The 17,863-nt window shown below is 35.1% G+C and overlaps 2 protein-coding genes across 2 annotated transcripts; one reads left to right on the top strand and one right to left on the bottom strand.

Annotated features, from left to right (window-relative positions):
• The first annotated feature begins 2,507 nt into the window (after window positions 1-2,507).
• On the top strand, window positions 2,508-3,542 carry LOC109068501 (guanine nucleotide-binding protein G(I)/G(S)/G(O) subunit gamma-13-like). The gene is made up of 3 exons (XM_042735545.1): window positions 2,508-2,670; window positions 2,790-2,887; window positions 3,203-3,542. The coding sequence occupies exons 2-3, from the start codon at window positions 2,790-2,792 to the stop codon at window positions 3,306-3,308; spliced, it is 204 nt and encodes a 67-aa protein (XP_042591479.1). The 5' UTR covers window positions 2,508-2,670; the 3' UTR covers window positions 3,309-3,542.
• An 11-nt stretch (window positions 3,543-3,553) lies between these two features.
• On the bottom strand, window positions 3,554-16,810 carry LOC109094284 (chromosome transmission fidelity protein 18 homolog). The gene is made up of 22 exons (XM_042735430.1): window positions 16,557-16,810; window positions 14,655-14,822; window positions 13,691-13,811; window positions 13,347-13,572; window positions 13,162-13,254; window positions 13,028-13,080; window positions 12,701-12,842; window positions 12,378-12,590; window positions 11,173-11,270; window positions 10,957-11,080; window positions 10,727-10,866; window positions 10,400-10,493; window positions 10,213-10,311; window positions 9,981-10,111; window positions 9,530-9,653; window positions 8,939-9,163; window positions 7,043-7,192; window positions 6,540-6,670; window positions 5,349-5,493; window positions 4,474-4,590; window positions 4,062-4,125; window positions 3,554-3,833 (listed from the first exon to the last, which is right to left on the bottom strand). Exons 1-22 carry the CDS (start codon window positions 16,642-16,644, stop codon window positions 3,703-3,705), a joined length of 2,877 nt encoding a protein of 958 aa, XP_042591364.1. The 5' UTR covers window positions 16,645-16,810; the 3' UTR covers window positions 3,554-3,702.
• Between the last annotated feature and the right edge of the window lie 1,053 nt (window positions 16,811-17,863).

The raw sequence follows: 17,863 nt of genomic DNA on the forward strand, positions 1-17,863 counted from the left end.
CACGTCTACTGGTATATTTCAGACCTGACTGGAAAAATAAAATATCCTGTTAATGGACAGGATTATTGGCTGATGTCACTTGTTGCGGTATAAAGCCTTTCTGTTGCTTGAACAGTGTATGGCACTAACAAATGCAAGGTCACAGGTCCGATTCCCAGATTGCATGAATTAACATATATTGCTTAAATGGAATTTAAATCACTATGGATAAAAGGGTCTGCCAAATGCATGTCAAGTCTGGCCTGGGTAATATATTGGTCTATCATTATTCTTGTAGCATTTTAAGAGTTCTGGACAGATTTTGTAGTAAATATTCATCGCTGAACAACCATGACATCAGTGTTTGATTTTTCACATTTCAGCTATTGGTTCACAGTGAAAGGAACATTTCATTGTTTTGGGTATGATCTGTCTGCTAAATGATTAACCAATAAGATTATACAGAGTTTCATGATGTTGTATGTGATGGTTTTGAATTTTAATGCAAATATTCTGTTGAAAAGTGATTTGTACACTCAAGTTTTTACCTATTTCCAGGATTTTATGGGATTTTTTTTTTTCTTCAAAATGTATTAATTTAAAACTGTCTAAAGCATTGATCAGACTCATCAAGCCTTAACTCTACAGCACACATGACTAAGAGATGTATTTGCTGGTTTTATTATAAGTGGCTTAAGGGACGCAGTTTAGACAGACTTAGCAACTAACAACATTACTCACTCGTAGTACTTCCTGATCTCATTAACAGACAGGTGCCTTCACTTTTAACCAAACAGCTAACGTGGTGGAAGTCACCAGTGGTTAAGTTTCTACTAGTACATAAATCCCAGGTAGAAATGACAGGAAGTCGAGAGCTACACCAGCCTTTTTCCTGTTTCTAGTTGCTTTAGGTTACATTTACTAAAACAGTAATATTTGGAAACAAAGACAACAAACATTTTAAAAAAAAAATTACTATATTTTTAAAATGTAATTAATTTTTCCGACGGCAAAGCTGATTTTTCAGCAGTCTTATATGGAAATATGCTAATTTGGTGTTCAAGAAACTGTTCTTCTTATAAATGTTGAAAACAGTTGTGCTGCTTAATATTTTTTGCAGAAAATGCGATACAGTTTTCAAGATACAATCTTTGATGACTAGAAATCTCAAAAAGGGCAACATTTATTTTAAAATAGATCTTTGATATATACATATTTTGTAACAAACACGTCAGATCCGTTTAATGCATCCTTTCTGAATGAAAGTATTAATTTCTATAAAATCTTACTGACCCCAAACTCTTGACTGGTAGTGTATGTTACAATAAAGTAGGGCTGGGCAATATGGCCAAAAAAAATCATATTTGGGTATTTTTTGGCTGAATTGTGAGATATGGAATATATTGTGGTATTTTCTACATTTGTCTATTTGGATTTTAAAAATTTTATTTATTTATTTACATCCTGCCCAATGTTGTCCAATGAAACAATGTTTACATAAAAGATAACGAAAGCAAATATAGTGAAAGTAAACATGAAGGCTATGGGCTATTATGTGCAAAAAAGGGGCTAAAATCACATTACACTAATATTACAATCTAAAAACAAAACCAATGCTTTTTAAAGCAGAAGTTACATTCACTAAACTAAAAGTTAAAAGAAATAAAAACAAAGGTACAGATTAATTGCATTATATTTTGATTACCCCATTACAATAATCACTTTACAGTTACCGCTATCATAAAATACACTTGCAAGTTTAAATTTCTACACATGGCACATTTATTGTCCAACTACAAATATTTTAGCAAAACATATATTTTGCTCAGAATTATTGCACGCTGTCTGTTTGGTGGCACTAGTTCAGTGAAGTTTGTGAAGGTTACTTTAGGCTCATGCACAAGTAGCATCTCTGTCAGCAGCACATGAGTCTGTCAGAGCATCTGACGGGGCGAGCCGCTTTAAACTAGACAAGTTAACTATATCTTTATAGTTATTTTGAAGCCCTTAATATAATCATGTCTCGTTTAGGACAAATTGGATTATAAACTTTATGCAACAGCTCACTCAGTGTCCTCCACTATCTTTCAGATGCGCTTGTATCAAACTACTGTATATCGATATAGGCGGTACAGCCTATTCAGTTATAAAATATATATATATATATATCGATACTGCCCAGCCCTACAATCAAGTGTCAAAAGCATGACAACTATCGTGTCAAACACAATTTAAATGTGCAACAATAATGAAATCACAAAATGTAACTAACTTCATGCTTTTGGGGGACATTTAAATAAACTTTACCAATGTTATCAAGTGACTACTATATTAGTCTCTTGATAACATCACAACATTTATTCTATAGTTTCTCTGGTAAAAACTAGATGAAGCCAGAAAGGCATCATAGAACAGTTTTGCATGTATTTTACTTAGATGTAAAGAGTCCAAACATCCCTCCCACTACAACTCACGATTGTAGACGAGAGAGAATTTGAGTAACAAAGTAGTTTGAATGCTGCATAACGTCAAGGCGAGGTGTGCATCTAAATCTCCTTTGTGTACACCAGGACTTTACAAAAGGGAAAAAAAACAGACACCCTCAAGCATTCAAACTCAGGCTATTTGCTGGAGGACTCCTAACAATCCTTTCACTTCACTTCTAAGCTACTTACCTCTGATCTTAGCACGGTAGGCTAATTGTATATTTTATATACTATTATTATATATTACCTAGCTATCAATTACAGATAATTTAGCTTTAAGACTTCGACATAAGATTAAAATGAACATGACGGCTGGTTTTTCAGATGGATGAGCTGGATGAGACTCAGCTGAAGAATCATGTGGACAGTCTGAAGCAGCAGCTACAGTTTAACAGAGAGAAAACATCTGTCTCGATTCCAGAGTGAGTATCAAACAAAACATCTACTGCAGTGGATTGTTTCAAATCAGGGATTTCCAACTAGGGGTTTTTAAACCCTTAATAACTGTCATATATATATATATATACTTTAAAAATGCACACTTAAGTATTTTTATTTGCATAGATAATATATATAAATGCAAATCATTGCGTATGAATAAAAATCTGAATATATCTGTGCTAAAAATATGAAAATATTATATATAGTATTCAAACACGTAAGTCATTCGGGCTGACCATATCAAGCAAGGAATCTCAGGCTACTTTTTTTTTTATCTATTATCTATTCATTTTCAGGTTAACTAAATGGATAGAGGAGAAAATGAATGAGGATCCATTTCTGAATCCAGATATACTTAAGGAAAACCCGTGGGTGGAGTCAAGCAAATGTGTTATAGCATAGCGCAAGAGCTGTTACTCATCACTATGGAAACAGGAGTGACTCCACCCACTGTCATGGTTACATTGCCCCGACTTTGACTAGGATGGACAAACACGCAAATGTAAATCTGCTTTCTTGTTTACGCTTATCATGCCACGACATTATGAATAGAAAGAAAGAAAAAACTGTCGTTATTCAGTGAAAACATGTATTTATAAAAGTGTAAGACAACTATACATGAACAATAAAAAACAAAACAAAACAAAGAGGAACCATTGCTTTTTATTTTTCACACATTGTAGATATTTGTTTTTTTAACTATAACGTACAAGGTTCAGAACATTTTTGGGTTTTATATTTTTAGGTGGTAAATTAACATTCATTAAGCTTCATCTTCTCTCTCAGCCACATCACTTTAAAGTAGCTCCCGAATGTAAACGTTTCTGCGCACTGCATTGGACACACCTTCATTGAAACGAAACCATACATCACTGTTACCCACAGCTTTACCGATATGCACCACTCCACCTCCTTTGCCATCTTCACCTGCAAAGAGAAGTGAGATCAGCTCATGTTTAGCATTTAGGTTATGCAGAAGACTTGTACTGCAATTTATTGTATGAATATATATAATATATATATATATATATATATATATATATATATATATATATATATATATATATATATATATATATATATATATATATATATATATATATATAAATATATATATATAAAAATATACACACACAAACACAAACAACTACTCACTTGTAGTGGTGACCACAGGTTTCTCCTTGGGTGCAATGGCTCGTCCAAAGAAATCCAATTCAGGCTATAAACGTGAAAAGGATAAATAAACAAGTCATCACATGTGAGCACTTCGACCCTGATCACTATTAACTCAGTTAATCTTGGATTATTATGAAGCATAAGTCAAGAATATGCAAAGAGAGCCAGTATAAGTACAATAATGTAAAACTCATTTTTTGTAGATCAGTTTGACACAATGTCAGAGTGAAGTTGTGATTCACCAATCACAGCATTGAATTTGCTATGATAATATTCAATGGTGGAGTGGACTTAAGGAAAATACATTTTAAAATGGGATTTTTATGAGTATAGGGAGGTTGTTTAAGGACAGATGTAAAGGATTGAAGGTGGTTTAATATAGATGCTTTACCCTGCTTTCCACCACAGTCTGTTTAACGATGTTCTCCAGCCTCTGCTGATGGTTCCTGCTTGTCTGTTTCTTCACTTCTGTCTTCTTCTCCTCTTGATCCTTTTTAACTGTCTCCGTCTGAATGCAGAGAACAAATGCGTCGTAAACAAAACAAGATACAGCTCTGCATATTATATGTTGTATAGTTGTAGCCTGTGTTGGGGCTGAACATCTGTCCATAAATACACACAACACAATACTTAATGGATTAAATACATTTTGCGCCTCACTTCTGAAAGTTTGGACTGGTATGACTGAAGTCGGACAAAACTGTAGACATTTTCAAAGTCGTAATATTGCAGTCCAAGCAAAGTGCATGTGAACGTATTTCAAGTTTACACTGCAAATGAGTGGTGAAACAGACAAAAAATTACCTAAATATAAATAAATAAACATACACAACCAAACTAAATACACACTTGAAAGCCAAGCATCAAACTTTCAGTAAAGAAAAAAAATAAATAAACTGATATAACATTTAATTCTATTTTTTAAGTGTAACTATATATATATATATATATATATATATATATATATATATATATATATATATATATATATATATATGTATATATATATATATATATATATATATATATATATATATATATATATATATATATATATATATATATATATATATATATATATGGTATATATATATGTATATATATATGTATATATATATATATATGTATATATATATATATATTCAAATATTATTATATTACAATATTGCAATACTTAAGTAACTGTTAATATTTGTGTACAGGCTATATGTTTGTGTGTGTGTGTGTGTGTGTGTGTGTGTGTGTGTGTGTGTGTGTGTGTTTTACCTTCTGTGGGTTTCGTTTCTGCTGGGCTCTCTCTACCCTCCTCATCCTCTCTAGTTCTGTCTCCCTGGCGATCAGCTGCTTCACCTGATAGGTTAACTGCCTCCGGGGAGGCAAACCCGGAAAATGCACCACATCTTCTACATTACTGTGGAAACACACACACACAGGTCATTTAATGTACAACTAGTCATTGAAAACAGCATAATATAATGACAGCACAGACCTTTACATAACATTATAATATTATTATTGGGCACTACTCCAAAGTGAACCTGACCAGGGTATTCCTGGTCAAGTAAACAAAGTCATTTCTTTAGGACAGTTGAAGAATGTCCTGTCAAAAAATATATGGAGCAATTCACAAGTCTGTGTGTTTGTTCCAATATATGATGTTGTTATTGCCGTTTTCACATTAAAATCACAGGATAGCAATGAAAGCTTATAAGCATCTCACATTAAATTGCCTGAAAGACTTCATATATACAGTATATGGAAATGCGTGCTGTGTATTAGCATGACTGGACATTAAAGAGTTGGATTATATTCACAATATTGTCTGTCAAAATAGCACAATAATTACAAAAGCAGCAGAGATGTGATTGTTTCTTCCATTCAGGCCATTCAGAAAACCAATACAATAGCCCAAATTGTTTCCCTGCTTATCTTCTCATTCCTGTTTTTTATCCACCTTTAGCTCCATCAAGCCGACTTTTAAAGGTTCAGCAGCAAGTGCTCCACTTGTGACTGTCAAAGCTTGTTTGTGAACATTTTCAGCATCACTTCCATCAATCAAAGTGAGTGGTATGACACGGTAAGAATTGTTGTTCTTTTTATACACTTATGATGAACATGTGCATCCATTCATGAGGCAAGTAACAAAAACCTCCAAGTTTTCATGTGACAAAATTGACAGAGTGAAACAGAGGACGGAGAATGATAAAAAAAGTAGAAGAGTAGGGCAGGGAGAGACAATAATCTGGAGCTGCAGCCTAATCTTGCATAAATTGTGATGAACAGGTAAACACATACAGAATCTCTCAAGTGCTGTGCGTGTTAGTGTGTATTCTTGTGGTGAAGTCTCATTTGCATAACTAATGTCCTGACAGACAAGCATGGTTATCTGCCCAAAAACAGAACAATATGTTCAATGAGTCTGTAGATCATGTTGTTAGTGTATGTGCATGTACTCACGGCTCCAGCACATAAGTGTACTGTCCCTCTGGTGTGCGGTCCTGTCTGTAGGTCAGGTTGTAGTTGATCATGGTGTCAATCAAATCATAGAGCTGCTGCTTCTCCCTAGTGCTGTAAAGCTGTGGGTTGACCTGTAAGAAACACATCACGCATCACTACGTCTGCATTTATTTGATCAAAAGTACAGTAAGACAGTCATATTGTGGAATATTATTACAATTTAAAACTGTTTTCTGTTTTAAGACATTTTAAAATGTAATTTATTCCAGTGATTGCAAAGCTGAATTTTCAGCATCATTACTCCAGTCTTCAGTGTCACATGATCTTTCAGAAATCATTCTAATATGCTTGCTTCGCTGCTCAAGAAACATTTCTTAATATCATCAATGTTGAAAACTGCTTTTTTGTGTGTGTGGAAAATGTAATATAGTGTTTTCAGCATTCTTTGATGAATAGAGAGTTTGAAAGCAGCAGCGGGCCTGCAGGAATTTAAAATCACTCACCGGCCGTAGTTTGGGGGAGATGAGCTCCAGGAGAAGGCTGAGGATGTCCAAGCAGAGACAGCTCATGGAAATGCGGCTCTGTACAGCGGGTGGGATTTCATTCAACATGGCAAGCAGGGCGTTCTTGGTGTGCTGAGTTTTAGTGAAAGCCTAGAAATGAATTTGAGATTAATTTAATTTATTACTGAATACACAACAGCTTGTCAATGGGGCAGTACCCTCAAAGTAGCAACTTTGTACCATCTTTACCACTAAAGGGTGATTATTGGTAACTCAGAGTAGTAACATGTACCCTGAAAACAATAATATGTACTCATATGGTACTAATATGCTCCTTTTAGGGTAAAGATTCCTTTGAGGCTACTGCCCCAGTGTCAAGCTGCTGTTCCCCCAAAGCAGGAGTTCTCAACTCTGGCCCTCGAGGTCCACTTTGCTGCAGAGTTTAGCCAGGGATCGTCTTACTATAGGGAGATGAGTGGGTCTGTATTACTTACTATTGGAGAAAGTGTAACGGTCAAATTGGATCATGTGTGCCTTGATCACCAATCATATTATAGCCTTGACGTCATTGAATTTCAGTCAGAGTTGTGATCTCAGTTTACGGATACCATAGGAATGAATGAGAAGTGCCGTAAGCTGTAGCCCACCTGTCACTAAACTCTACTGGAACGTGGACCTCAGGGCTCATTTTTTTTCTGACACTGTGACATGACTTTATATATCCTTATATCATCAGTCCCAAACATGCAAAATCATTTACGGTCAAAGTTTCTGATTGGCTAGTTGTCTAAGTGCCCTTAAAAGTGTGGGCCTAATTCCTAGAACATTTGAGTTTGCCAACATGTCTTTAAATGGAACGACCTTGGCATATGGTTGAAGCTAGTAAAATGCCTTAACACAGCTGCTGCATTGACTGTAGCATCTTTACCCTTTTATATAAAGGACTTCATAAACATATTCATGTTTGCTGTTGTATCAAAATTGGTATTGAGAATCGTAGAACTGCTGTCAACACCAATCATGGTACATATGGTATGCAGTTCATTTTAGCATGAAAATACACAGGGTTTGTACAGATACTATAAAATAAAGTAATATAAAATTAAATTCCAGGACTTTCAAGGACACAAGCACTACTTTTTTGGTTTTCAAGGACTACCATCAGAAATCTCATTTATCTAACAAATTATCATTTAAATTGTAAAAAAGGCCAAACGGATAAATAAAAATATACTAATAAAACAAAATGGTACAAATAAAGTGCAGCACATGCAAAGTATGTAATGGCTACGGCAACTTTAAAGGGGTAATGAAGTAAGAAATCAAAATTCCATTGATATTTTGACATATAAGAGGTCATTGTACTATGAAAGCATCCTGTAAGTTTCAGAACTTATAATGAAGCCAATCTGCCAAAACGACAGGTTGTGAAATGTGCCACGTTGTGAAATGTGCCACGTTATGACTTAATAGTGTCTAGTGTGCCACTGTAACTAGTTACAAATTTCAAGATTCTTTGACGAACAGAAAGTTAATAGAAAGCATGCATTTAAAATAGGAATCTTATGTAACATTATAAATGTCTTTACTGTCATGTTTGATCAATTTAATGCATCCATGCTTTATTAAAGTATTAATTTCTTAACAAAAAACCTAAATGAGCCCAAACTGCTGAACAATAGTGTATGTGAAAAACAGATGCTCAATGGCAAAACAGCAGTCATAGTGAATGAAGACACATGCGGGCTGTGTTTTGAGGCTTTATAGTCAAGTGTGTAACTGGGACACAGTGCTTTCATTTGATGAAAGATAGAAAGGGAACGACAGGACATTAGGGTTTTAAGGATAAGGGTGGACAGACAGCATGTCCTCTCGATGTCTATTGCATTCTCTCACCTCGTAGTGACTGTGTGGATAATTGATGCGTGGGACAGAGTTTGCAGCATATAGGTGGTGGAAGGCAGCGGGCAGGAAAGGGAAGTAGCGCATGAGCGAATAGTTCTGTCCGTGTAAGATACACTCATTCAGCAGATCAGTGAAACACAACCAGTCAAGACCTGAGCACACGCCCAGCATCCCAGGGTCCTTCAGCTTCATGTTGAGGAAGTTATCGTACAGGCCCTATGGAAGAGACGGTGTGAATACTTTAGCTGAAACGTCACTATTTTACATAAATTTTGCAGGATACTGAAAAAAAAAAAAAAAACTTTCAAGTAAAAAAAAATAATTCACAAAAAAGAAATTTGTGAGGTTTTAAATAAAACATACGTAGCATGGTCAATACAAAATTAGACTTTTTGGTTGACAAACATGATAGGAACATTTTTATTTGGGATTAACTATTTTGACATTTTGTTATCTTAAGCAAAGAAATTCAAGAATTTTTAAGTGTGATTTATGTCTGAATGCTTTTTGGGGCCACAGTTCAAGTATGTTTTTCAAACTCTTCATCAAATGGAGCCCAAAGTAGAGTATGTCTGTAGCTACCTGAGTGAGTTTCTCATGCTCTCCATTAGATGAGACCAAATGTAAGATGTGCTGAAGCCTTTGTGTGCCATCTTTAAGTCCCGCCTCATCAAAACCACCAAAAGGATCTCCACCAATTCGCTTCCTAAATCACAACAACAGCAAACAATTACAGAGGTCATAAAATGAAGGATGCCATAATTAGTTAGAATCTGATAAAACAAACAAGGCCTGTGCTGTAACAAGTGAATTTTTAAAAGGGCACATATGCATCATTACTAATTACAAATAATCCATGTAGTCTTTCCATTAATAAGGGGTCATAAATATGCAAGAATATTCAATGTTAAAGAATTCAAAAGATTCTGCTTAACACAGCAACACAATACAATGCTTTTATAATGACCATTCATTCAAAGATATCAAAGGGAGATGTCATAGAGTATGAGCTTGAGTATAGCATACTGTGTACCTTTTCAGTCGAGGAAGCTGGAAGATTTCCTGCCAAACTGAGAACAGTCCCTTGTTTTGGTCTTTCAATCCCACTGAGATTGAATTGACACTGCGCTGATCCAAGTGCTTCTGTCCACGACGGTGTAAAAACTGAATACACATAAGCATAAGCAAACCCATATTTTAAGCCATTAACATAAGCAACCCCATATTTTAATTCTGACATATTTTAAAGCACACATCTCTCACACCTGTAATGTGTTGATGCACGAACGGATGTCATTGTCGGTTTTCTCACACAAGGCCATCAGAGTGCCAGTATCTGCTTTCATACCCTGACGTCTTGTGATCTACAAACGGAAACAAAAGCATGCTTGGGTTCGCATTCATGAGCTTACAAAATAATCTCGTAGACATGTGATTGTATGTGTGTATCACCTCTGCTAGTCTTTGAGCTAAGCGAGAGGGCAGAGTCTGAGGAAAGGCCAATAGGAAAGCTTGCTGTCTCAGCGGCCTCAGAGCTGGAACATACCTGATAAAAGTACAAGTAAATATGTTTTCCTTTATCAATGTAAAACATTTTTGTACTGATTTTCCAGTCATAATATCCACTGTGAAGGGGATGCACAACAAAAATCAAATGTTCAGAAATTCTGTGGGATATTATTTGTGTTTTCTGAATGTTTAACAGTTCACTGAAAAAAAATTCTAATATTTTACATCCTACCAAAATGTTTATTTATGCCACTTAAACACGGGACTTACAGGTCATTGCAGATACAGATGATTGGTCTAAGCAGCACAGACTGCTTCTTCTTTTTCTTTTTCAAGGCATTAACACCTGACTCCTCTCCTTCTCTGCTATCTTTCCGGTTCAATGTCGCTAATAAGATATTAATGGCAGCCTGAGCCAAAAATAATAAATATGAGAAGCAGCTAAAATTAGACAAGCCATTGAACCAAAAGTAAACAATAAAATTGAAAGTAGGTCTTACAGCAGGAGCTCCATCAATTTCATCTATAATAAGGCAGTTGGGCTTTTCATTGGCTCCCAGGACGGACTTCATCTGTGTTGCGGTATCAATCCGTTTCTGGAAGAGCTCTGCACTGCGGTCATCACTGAGAAGAGATTAGTGCTATCAGCTTGTGAGTGTCAACATTTATAAGTGGATCCTTCAGACTGGTCACCATCAGGGCTTGCATCATCTTACCTAGCATTGATTTCTACAACATTGTAGCCAGCATGCTTTGCGATAATGTGTGCTAGCGTGGTTTTTCCTAGTCCAGGAGGACCTGATAACAGTGCCACCTGTGTAGTTTGATACACACAGTTAAAAATCTTACATTTAACATAGTAAAAATAAGAATTGCACACCTCTTAGCATTACATTCACTACTTCTCTGATGGTGAGCTTATGTTCATATTTTACAATGAATATCACCTATTCTCTGTCAAATAAATATAAATATACAAATAATAAAAATGTGTATATGTGTGTGTGTGTGCGTGTGTGTGTGTATATATATATATATATATATATATATATATATATATATATATATATATATATATATATATATATATATATATATATATATATATACACACACACACACACACACATAAACGTATATATACATACACAAACATATATATAAAATATTAAACTTACACATAAAATTAAAATACATAATTTAAAGCAAATCTAAACTAAAAAGATAAAAACTATTAAAGGGGTCATATGAAATTTTCCTTTCTCTTTGGAGTGTTACAAACTCTTGGTGAACAAAGAAGATCTGTAAAGTTGCAAAGACTAAAGTCTCAAATCAAAAGAGATATTCTTTATAAAAGTTGAGACTCTTCCATGCCCCCCTAAAACGGCTTTAACACGCCCGCACATATCTAACTAAAAAACTACTTTGTTTGGCCTTACAAAAGAAGACACGACTAGAAATCATGTTTATATCACGTTTATAATGGGTTTTATGTTTATGTCTCGTCGCTCTGGCTGGACAAAGCATCACAGTATGTTAAGAGGCGTAACATTTCCATCACACGCTTGAGGCATTCGGCCAATCACAATGCGCTGGATAGCTGGCCAATCACAGCACATCTTGCTTTTCAGAGTGATGAGCCTTGTAAAAAATCTACGCGTTTCAGAAGGTGGGGCATAGAGGAGAAACAATAATGTACAGTATGTGGAAAATAATGTGTTTTTTTAACCTTAAACCGCATAAACACATTACACCAAATACACAAAAAAAATTCTTTTTAGTAGCATCATATGACCCCTTTAAATCCAAAACTTACAAATCCAAATGTAAATCTCAAGCACAAACAGAAAAAGTTTCATTTATAGAAATCATACCCAATATAAATATAATAAATCTGTTGTGATTGCTCAGTTTTACTCACCTTAAATTTAGGTCTTTTGTACTGGTCTAGCTCAGCCTCTAGTATCTCTTCTGTCATTTGGGACTTGGTTTTGAAACGCTGGGACTGGTTCTGGTTTTGAGCATTTGTGAAATTCGTTCTGACATCTGCAGGGGCCGAGCGGGGTTTCCTCTCTCGCCCAAAGACCACAGTGTCCCAGAGTTTCAGCCACTTCAGCAGACAGCGGTTAGTAAACTATAGAGATAGAGACAAATGTAAATAATTACTAGGCAAATTCCTGCCAATAATCGTTGTCTCTAATTAGAGAAGTTAGTTTTCGAATAAACAGAGTGTCTATGACTCACATCATCACTGAGTAAATCAGTATAGTGCTGTGGCGAGAACTGATCCACCCACAGCCGCGAGGATGAGCCTTCATCTTCCCCACTATCACCATCCACACCAGAGTCTGTCTGCTCTTCTGCAAGAAGCTCTGGACTTATACCACTAAAACGTCATTAAGAGTAAAAGGAATAGTTCAGCCACATTTGCGGAAAATGTACTCACATTCAGGCCATCCAAGATGTAGATGTTTCTTCATTAGAACAGATTTGAAGAAATTTAGCATTACATCACTTGTTCTTGGATGGCCTGAGGCTGAGTGACAGATACAATACAAATAAAAATGTCACCTATTCATAAGTTCTGTCAATCTTTGGGACTCCTCCACCACTTGCCGATGGCGCTGAAAAACAAAACCAATTCAGACAGAATTCCTCCAAATCATTCATTTAGGTTTTTTTTTCATGTGTACACGTATTCTTACTCTCTCTGCAATTTGTTCTTTCAACACTTCAATGGGAACCACTAACAGTCCTAGTCCATTCAGTGAGTTACGGAAGGCTCTTGGGTCTGGTGCCTGAGGAAAAAATATTAGAAAAATCAATAAATAAAATTTACACAGTGTATTTCAGCAAGATGTCAAGTAAAATTTCTGGTGGGGTCCGAAACCTTCTCCTCATCCTCTTTCTTGTTAAGGTAGACTCTGTTTCCCATGGAGTCTGTGACAGTTATGAAATCTCCGATTGCAGGGGGCCGTTTCTGGGCATGGCGTCTTGCTGTGGTAACCTGCCTCGGTGACTCCTGTAATGCAGCCAGTCCACTTATATCCAACAAATTGGTTGTTATTTTTGTGGCTGTTGGTCTATCTGGACTCAGTGACAGAGAAAATTCAGGCCTGTAAAAAACAAACAAACAAACAAAAAACACTCACTCTGCAATCAATGGCTGTAATGTTATGATGTGAAATGTGTTCCACGCAGCAGTATATTACTGTGCTGTCCATAAACTTTTACCTATCTCTTGCTGGTCTGTCGTAAACCTCTGGGGAAGATGGAGGAGTGATGTCATCACTGTTTTCAACACCAAACTGAAGCTTTTTCACCGCATCTTGTCTCCTTTTCTTGGGTTTAGGAGCTGTGAGAAACCACAAACTAATTAGACACTGTATTCATTTTTTTATACACTCATTTCACAAAGTCGAAGTTTACACTACCATTCAAATTTTTGGGGTAAGATTGTTTTGTTTTTTAGAAATTAATAGTATTATCCAGCAAGGATACATTAAATTGATCAAAAGTGAGAATAAAAACATACATTACAAACTATTTAAATTTGTTTGATCATTAATTTTTTAACAGTATTTTGGCATCGGGGCTATTAACATGGCAAACACAATCAGCATTATAATCCATAAAAGTTTTTAATTATTATATAAAACATTTTAACATTGTTAAGACAAAAAAAATACATTCAGGTGATACATTACAAAATATTACCAAACAATTTAAATAAATAAATAAATAAAAGTTAAAATAAATTAAAAATATATGCTGTTCTTCTAAACTTTCTATTCACCTTAGAATCCTGAAAAAGATGCCTCATGGTTTGCACTAAAATATTAAGCAGCACAACTGTTTTCAACACTGATAATGATAAATATTGCTTAAGCACAAAATCAGCATATTAGAATGATTTCTGAAAGATCGTGTGAGACTGAAGACTGGAGTAATTTAGCTTTGCATCAAATAAATTACATTTTAAAATATATTCAAATAAAAAAAAAAAACAGTTATTTTAATTTGTACTAATATTATCACACTATTACTGTTTAACTGTATTTTTGCAGTTAAAATGCAGTCTAGGTGAGTATACAACACTTCTTACAAATTCAAGAAAAAATCTTACCGACTCTAAACTTTAAAACAATAGTGTAGCACTGAGTTATTGTTTTATTACATAAAAACGTAACACACTCACTCAGAGATTCCTCCTCCTCACATACTGGAGGTGAGATGCTCTCAGGACGCTGATTATTTCCTGATTTCCCCAATGGCACGTCACCGGACACAATGGCTTCCTCAAACGTCTGTGGAATCTGCTTCTTATTGCGGAACTCAGACACTTTCACACCTGGAGGGTGTTCGCCTAGACACATACATACATTCAAAATTAACAAACGAAAAATTACAACAACAAAAAATCATGTGATTATTTAAAATTAAATGACACATTTTAGCTCACTGCTAAAAATACATAGAACAATGTTGTAGTGCTAAAAAGGTAATCTAGCAACATTTATCATCTAATTAGATAAGTTAGAATGAGTTGAAAATTATAAACAAATCACTGTATGGCAATGTTTTCCAACAATGTTTGGCAAATTCTACATTTAATTATGTACACACACTTACAAATGCACAAAAATGCTGCAATATGTATTTCTTGGCAATATCATGAATCATTTTCCGACACTAATCAAGAGCAATGTTTACCTTCTTGGCACATAATATTTACTACTACGGTATACAGTGAGTATAGAAAATAATCACCCCCCTTTAAAATAATCACATTTTGTTGCTTTGCAGCCTGAAATAAAGATGGACACAGTTTTTGTTTTATCTAGCTGTATTTACTCAGTGCAACTTATAACATCCAAGTGAAAGATACAACACCACCACCATGTCAGAAAAAAATGTAATAAAAAAAACAGAATCACTGAGTTGGAAAAAGGATCATCCCCTCCTAAAAATGACTTGTAAACTCAGTTGTAGCTAATCACCTTCTCAATGGCACACAAAGACATTTTACTTTCAGCTGTGGTCATTTTGATCAGCTCAGCCTGAAAAGAGCTTTACTGGAGCATTCAGTCCTTGGAAGTGCAACTGAAGCAAACAATCAACTATGGGTTCCAATGTGGCTTGTATGGGAGGGTTGCAAGAAAAAAGCCACTCCTCAAGAAAGGTCACATGTAGTCACGACTGAGCTTTGCCAAAACGCACCTTGAAGATTCTGAGGCAGATGAGACTAAAATTTAATTATTTTTAAATTATTTGTTCTCAACACCAAACAATATGTCTGGTGGAAATCCAATACAGCTCACCATCCAAGTAACAGCATTCCTACAGTAAAGCATGGAGGTGGTAATATCCTGTTATGGGGGTGTTTCTCTGCAGCAGGGACTGTAGCACTTGTCAGGATAGAAGGAAGAATGGATGGGGTAAAATTTCTTGAGGAAAATCTGGTGCCCTCTGCCAGACAGTTGTCAATGGGAAGAAGGTTTACCTTCCAACATGACAATGACCCAAAGCACACAGCAAAACTGAGCACACAGTGGTTGAAGGAGAAAAAGGTGAATGTCCTTGCATGGTCTAGTCAGAGCCCAGACTAAAACTCCATTTAAAATCTGTGGAATGACTTGAAGACTGCAGTCCACAAACAGTCACCAATTTTACTGAACTTGAGCAGTTCTGCAAAGAAGAGCAGGCAAATATTGCAAAGTCTAGATGTGCAAAGTTAGTAGACATATCCCAACATGTAATTAAAGCAAAAGGTGGTTCAACAAAATACTGACACAAGGGGGTGATCCTTATTCCAGTGATTTCTGGTTTTTTTTATATTATTTATTTTTGCTGACATGTTGGTGTTAAATCTTTCACTTGGATGTTATAAGCTGCACCGAGTAAATACAGCTGCATAAAACAAAAACTGTTTCCGTCTTCATTTCAGGCTGCAAAGCAACAAAACGTGATTATTTTATAATCATAGCATAGTACAGATAACTAAAATGCAATGTAAACTAGCTTTAAATGCTTTTAAAAGGAGCGACTGCTCGTTATACCATCAGACAAAAGCTCACATACACATATCGAAGTAACTTACGATCCATTTCAGCCATGACTTCCAATTCATCCGCAAACTGTTGTTCAAAATCATCCTCAATCCCGTACATTTCATCATATTCATCCATGTTTGTGGTCTCTTGTATGTTTTGCGCGAAAACGGGAAATTTACAGGTAATCAGACACAGAGATAAATAAATCGCAGAGCGTACATAAATCGACAACTGAAGTTTTCGCGCAAAATGTTCGTGTACGTAAATGTACTTCCGGTTCCATTGTAAGACCTGCTACATCCGCTCGATAAAAGTCCTGAATGGATAATATTTAAGTCTATTGGGAAATTAAATAAATTAAAGAGAACACAATAATTTAACATTTATATTAGGAAATGGCCTGCTTGCACACTCTAACATCAGCCTTTTTAGAACGGTCATTTTCTAATGTATTATAATTACAAATTTAACGTTACAGAGTTGAAACTGATATGAAATAATGTGTCTTCCTAAATACTGTAAGCAGCTAAACAATGATATGCATGATAAACAGCCTTTAATTTATTTTTCATCAAATCTGCCATTCCCTCTTTTCCCCTAAGATTTGCAGACAAACTAAAGGGCGGGCATTGTGTAAACTATTAAACACTTTTATTTTTAAATGTTCTCGAAAAATTCTAGTGTCTTTATCCATATAAAAACTGTGAGTACATAAAACAACAAACAATTAGGAGCGATTAGTCTTTTGATAGCTTGTTTGTGATTTTATGTAAATAACGTACAATAAATGTAAAATGTATTGAAGATGCTTTTTAGTATTACATATACATCTAACAATAATCTTTCAGTGAAAGGTAAATATTTAGCTTTTTTTACTTTACTGAAAAGAGAAACAAAAATGCCAATTAATTTATGTTATAAGCAAGCATTTATACATGAGCGCGCGCGCGCGGAAATATTCACGAACTGCGGGTTCCTCCTAAAATCATTTGGTGGCTTTGACGCTAAAAATCTTACACAAGGGGGCAGCACAGCTAATGTAAATATATTTTCATACATTTTGAGGTAATTCATCCAATTTTATTAAACAACATTTAAGTACATCTTTGTTTTATTTATTATTATTGTTTATTTTGTTTATTTATTTAGTTATTTTGCCATGTGTATATGCCTACATAGACACTGAATTTCAGAAATAAAGCTACGCTAATATTCAGTGGAGTAAAGAGTGTGACATCTAGCCCAGGTGTCCCCTATATCACATTATCAATCTATATGTTGCATTCGCTTTAGTTATACAGGTCTGCTCTGTATCGGTATAATTCTTTGTTTTAAATAAAAGGTCATACATGTT

Source organism: Cyprinus carpio, chromosome A1 (assembly GCF_018340385.1).
Source record: "Cyprinus carpio isolate SPL01 chromosome A1, ASM1834038v1, whole genome shotgun sequence".
NCBI lineage: Eukaryota > Metazoa > Chordata > Actinopteri > Cypriniformes > Cyprinidae > Cyprinus > Cyprinus carpio.

Bases quoted from the DNA above. Each gene is read 5' to 3' on its own strand.
- LOC109068501 (XM_042735545.1), top strand. From the start codon at position 2,790: ATGGATGAGCTGGATGAGACTCAGCTGAAGAATCATGTGGACAGTCTG. The intron at 2,888-3,202 runs GTGAGTATCAAA...ATTCATTTTCAG, and splicing joins ACATCTGTCTCGATTCCAGA to GTTAACTAAATGGATAGAGG.
- LOC109094284 (XM_042735430.1), bottom strand. From the start codon at position 16,644: ATGGATGAATATGATGAAATGTACGGGATTGAGGATGATTTTGAACAA. The intron at 12,843-13,027 runs GTGACATTTTTA...ATGACGTTTTAG, and splicing joins TTGACAGAACTTATGAATAG to TGGTATAAGTCCAGAGCTTC. The intron at 10,867-10,956 runs GTAAGACCTACT...TTTTTGGCTCAG, and splicing joins AAATTGATGGAGCTCCTGCT to GCTGCCATTAATATCTTATT.